Below are 2,500 nucleotides of genomic sequence, written 5' to 3'. Positions count from 1 at the left end.
AGCAACTGGCTTTGTGTTTAAGGAAATAGACTTTCACTGAAGTCTGGTAGGACAAGAAGGAGTTAGTCCTAAGTAACATTGCAGTAGATTATTAGATAACCTCTAACAGCATCCTCTAATTAGAGTTCTTATGATACAATTTCATCCTGTAATTAGTTGAGATTGGCTGCTTCCTTTTGCAGCTTATTAGTGGCAACACAGCTGTAGAAGTGAATCCACTCTCATTTGTCAAACCTTTTTAAGTCTTTTTCTCTTGTCTCTACCTTTTTCCTGCCCTTCTCTTGGGCCTTTGCAGCTAAATCTGGTGTCTAGTGTCACCATGTCGAAGAACATGTTGGAGACATCCCCACAGAGCTTACCTCAAACCCCTACCACACCAACGGCCCCAGTCACCCCGATTACCCAGGGACCCTCAGTAATCACCCCAGCCAGTGTGCCCAATGTGGGAGCCATACGAAGGCGACATTCAGACAAATACAACATTCCCATGTCATCAGGTAGGATATGAATGCTCAGTAGAGCTCTTTTACTTTGGGAGAGGAAAACTATAGCTGAAGCAACTGTACATGAGCCATTCCAGAGCACATGGAAACTCAAGTCATGATTTATGGAGTGATAATTGTTTTATTCCTGGTAAATGCGGATAGGGGCAATTCCCTAAGCATATCATGATGAATTGTTCTGAATGGTTATTCAGAAAAGCAAGCTCTCCCCATTAGAGACATTGAGAGATGTGTTGTCAGGACAGCCCGTATTATCACCTCAATTCAGTGAGATCCTTTGATCTCCAAAGGAAGACCATAGCCATACAACATCTGGGAGCAATGCTATGAGAAGAGTCATTTAAAAGAAACCATAGGAAGCACCGTTGCCTTATGCAAGACAGTGCAGGTTTTACAGGCATCGATCTATATCAAGGTGCTACCTAGTGAAATCCTAGCAGAAGTCCTGATGCCTACACACTACTTTGCTTAAGATGCATCAGAGAGGCGCGGTTGCACAATTTGGTGCAATTTCTCCTCCCCCCTCCCTCCTGTCTGCACCCCTCACCCCTGCCCTGGGGGCATCTGGATAATCACAGTCACACATTGTAACCATGATTAGCCCAGAGCCCCCTTGGTACAAGAAGTGAAGTTATTTTCAACATGGGGGCTTGTGTGGAGTTTGTGTTTCCTTTGTTAGAGGGCCACAGATGCTGAGAGATGATCCTGTGTGCTTTACCAAGTATTAGACGAGAAAAGCAAAGATTATGGCAGGGGGGCAAAAGTCTATGTAAGGACAGGCCTAAACCACCCGCTTAAAAGAGGACCTGGCTGTTGGAAAAAATCCTCAGGCCAGCTGGTCGCACCGTTCCTGAAGTACCGCCAACAACTGGAGATGCTTCATTTGCACTTCACGTCAGAAATGGCCTTTTCCATATAATTCAATTCCACTGTCATGCTTTGTGCTTTCTCTAGTCAGTGACTCTCGCACTGAATCACTTCACCAGTACTAGGGGAAAAATGTGAAAAATCAGTGATATGCAATGGGAGATATTAGCAGAATTAACACATAGTTTTTATTTTTATAGAGATTGCCCCAAACTACGAGTTTTATAAAAATGCAGATGTCAGACCACCATTTACATATGCAACTCTCATAAGGCAGGTAAGTAGAAGAAAAATTAACTTTGCCTGATTAAATTAAAATTCATTAATGCTTAAAGAAAGGCTTGGATGAGAAAGTGTCATCTAGCCTAGTTAGTAAACCATTATTTTATGTCACTCTGTATCTTGTCTCATTTCAGGCTATCATGGAGTCATCTGACAGGCAGTTAACACTTAATGAAATTTACAGCTGGTTTACACGGACATTTGCTTACTTCAGGCGGAATGCGGCAACTTGGAAGGTAACTCTGTCTGCAGCAGTTTGGAGATGCCTGGCGCAGTTCCTTGCAGAGGGCACCAGGAACATTTATTTACATGACATAAGCAGATTAGTATCTGCTTCCCCTCTTTTTAACCTGCCTCTTGAATGGAATGAATTCCCTCTCTCAAAATGACAAGTGAAAGAATAATTTTGCCTCTGATATAGTTTTCTAATTTGGTGCAATTAATAGCTGAGGCTTGGCAGAGAAACGAGGGCCTGACACACTAATTACAGTGTGAGCACTCAATCATCAACACCTTTGTTAGTCGCACGATATTACTTTTTCTCTTGCATATTATTGGCTAATTAGTTTGAAAAATGTCTGTTTGGCTTGTGCAACAAATGGAGGCTGTAGGTTTTGTCTTGGTCTGTGCCTTTTGTACACATCATACCTTATCATAGAGACTGAAGCTGCCACGGGAGTGAGGGCCATGGCTACTCAGCTGGAACTAAAAGAAAGTAAAGTGAATATTATCCTGTCAGAACATAAATGCAGTTTATTTACTTAGACAAAAGGGTTCATCTATATCCCTGTCCAAACAACTTCATTGTCTGGATCCTACAAGGAGCTAAAAAAAATGTTAGTTCTGTG

The 2,500-nt window shown here is 42.2% G+C and overlaps 1 protein-coding gene across 14 annotated transcripts in view; it reads left to right on the top strand.

Annotated features, from left to right (window-relative positions):
* Nucleotides 1-2,500, top strand: part of FOXP2 (forkhead box P2) — a 661,296-nt gene that overhangs the window by 617,944 nt on the left and 40,852 nt on the right. For all 14 annotated transcript variants that reach the window (XM_044946650.2, XM_044946656.2, XM_044946649.2 and 11 more), the window contains 3 exons: nucleotides 296-497; nucleotides 1,571-1,647; nucleotides 1,787-1,888. In XM_044946650.2, coding sequence (XP_044802585.1) covers nucleotides 296-497; nucleotides 1,571-1,647; nucleotides 1,787-1,888 — 381 coding nt within the window. The remainder of the gene's footprint in view (nucleotides 1-295; nucleotides 498-1,570; nucleotides 1,648-1,786; nucleotides 1,889-2,500) is intronic.

The sequence above is a fragment of the Bubalus bubalis genome, chromosome 8 (assembly GCF_019923935.1).
Source record: "Bubalus bubalis isolate 160015118507 breed Murrah chromosome 8, NDDB_SH_1, whole genome shotgun sequence".
Lineage (NCBI taxonomy): Eukaryota > Metazoa > Chordata > Mammalia > Artiodactyla > Bovidae > Bubalus > Bubalus bubalis.
This window is presented reverse-complemented; position numbering and strand designations above follow the sequence as displayed.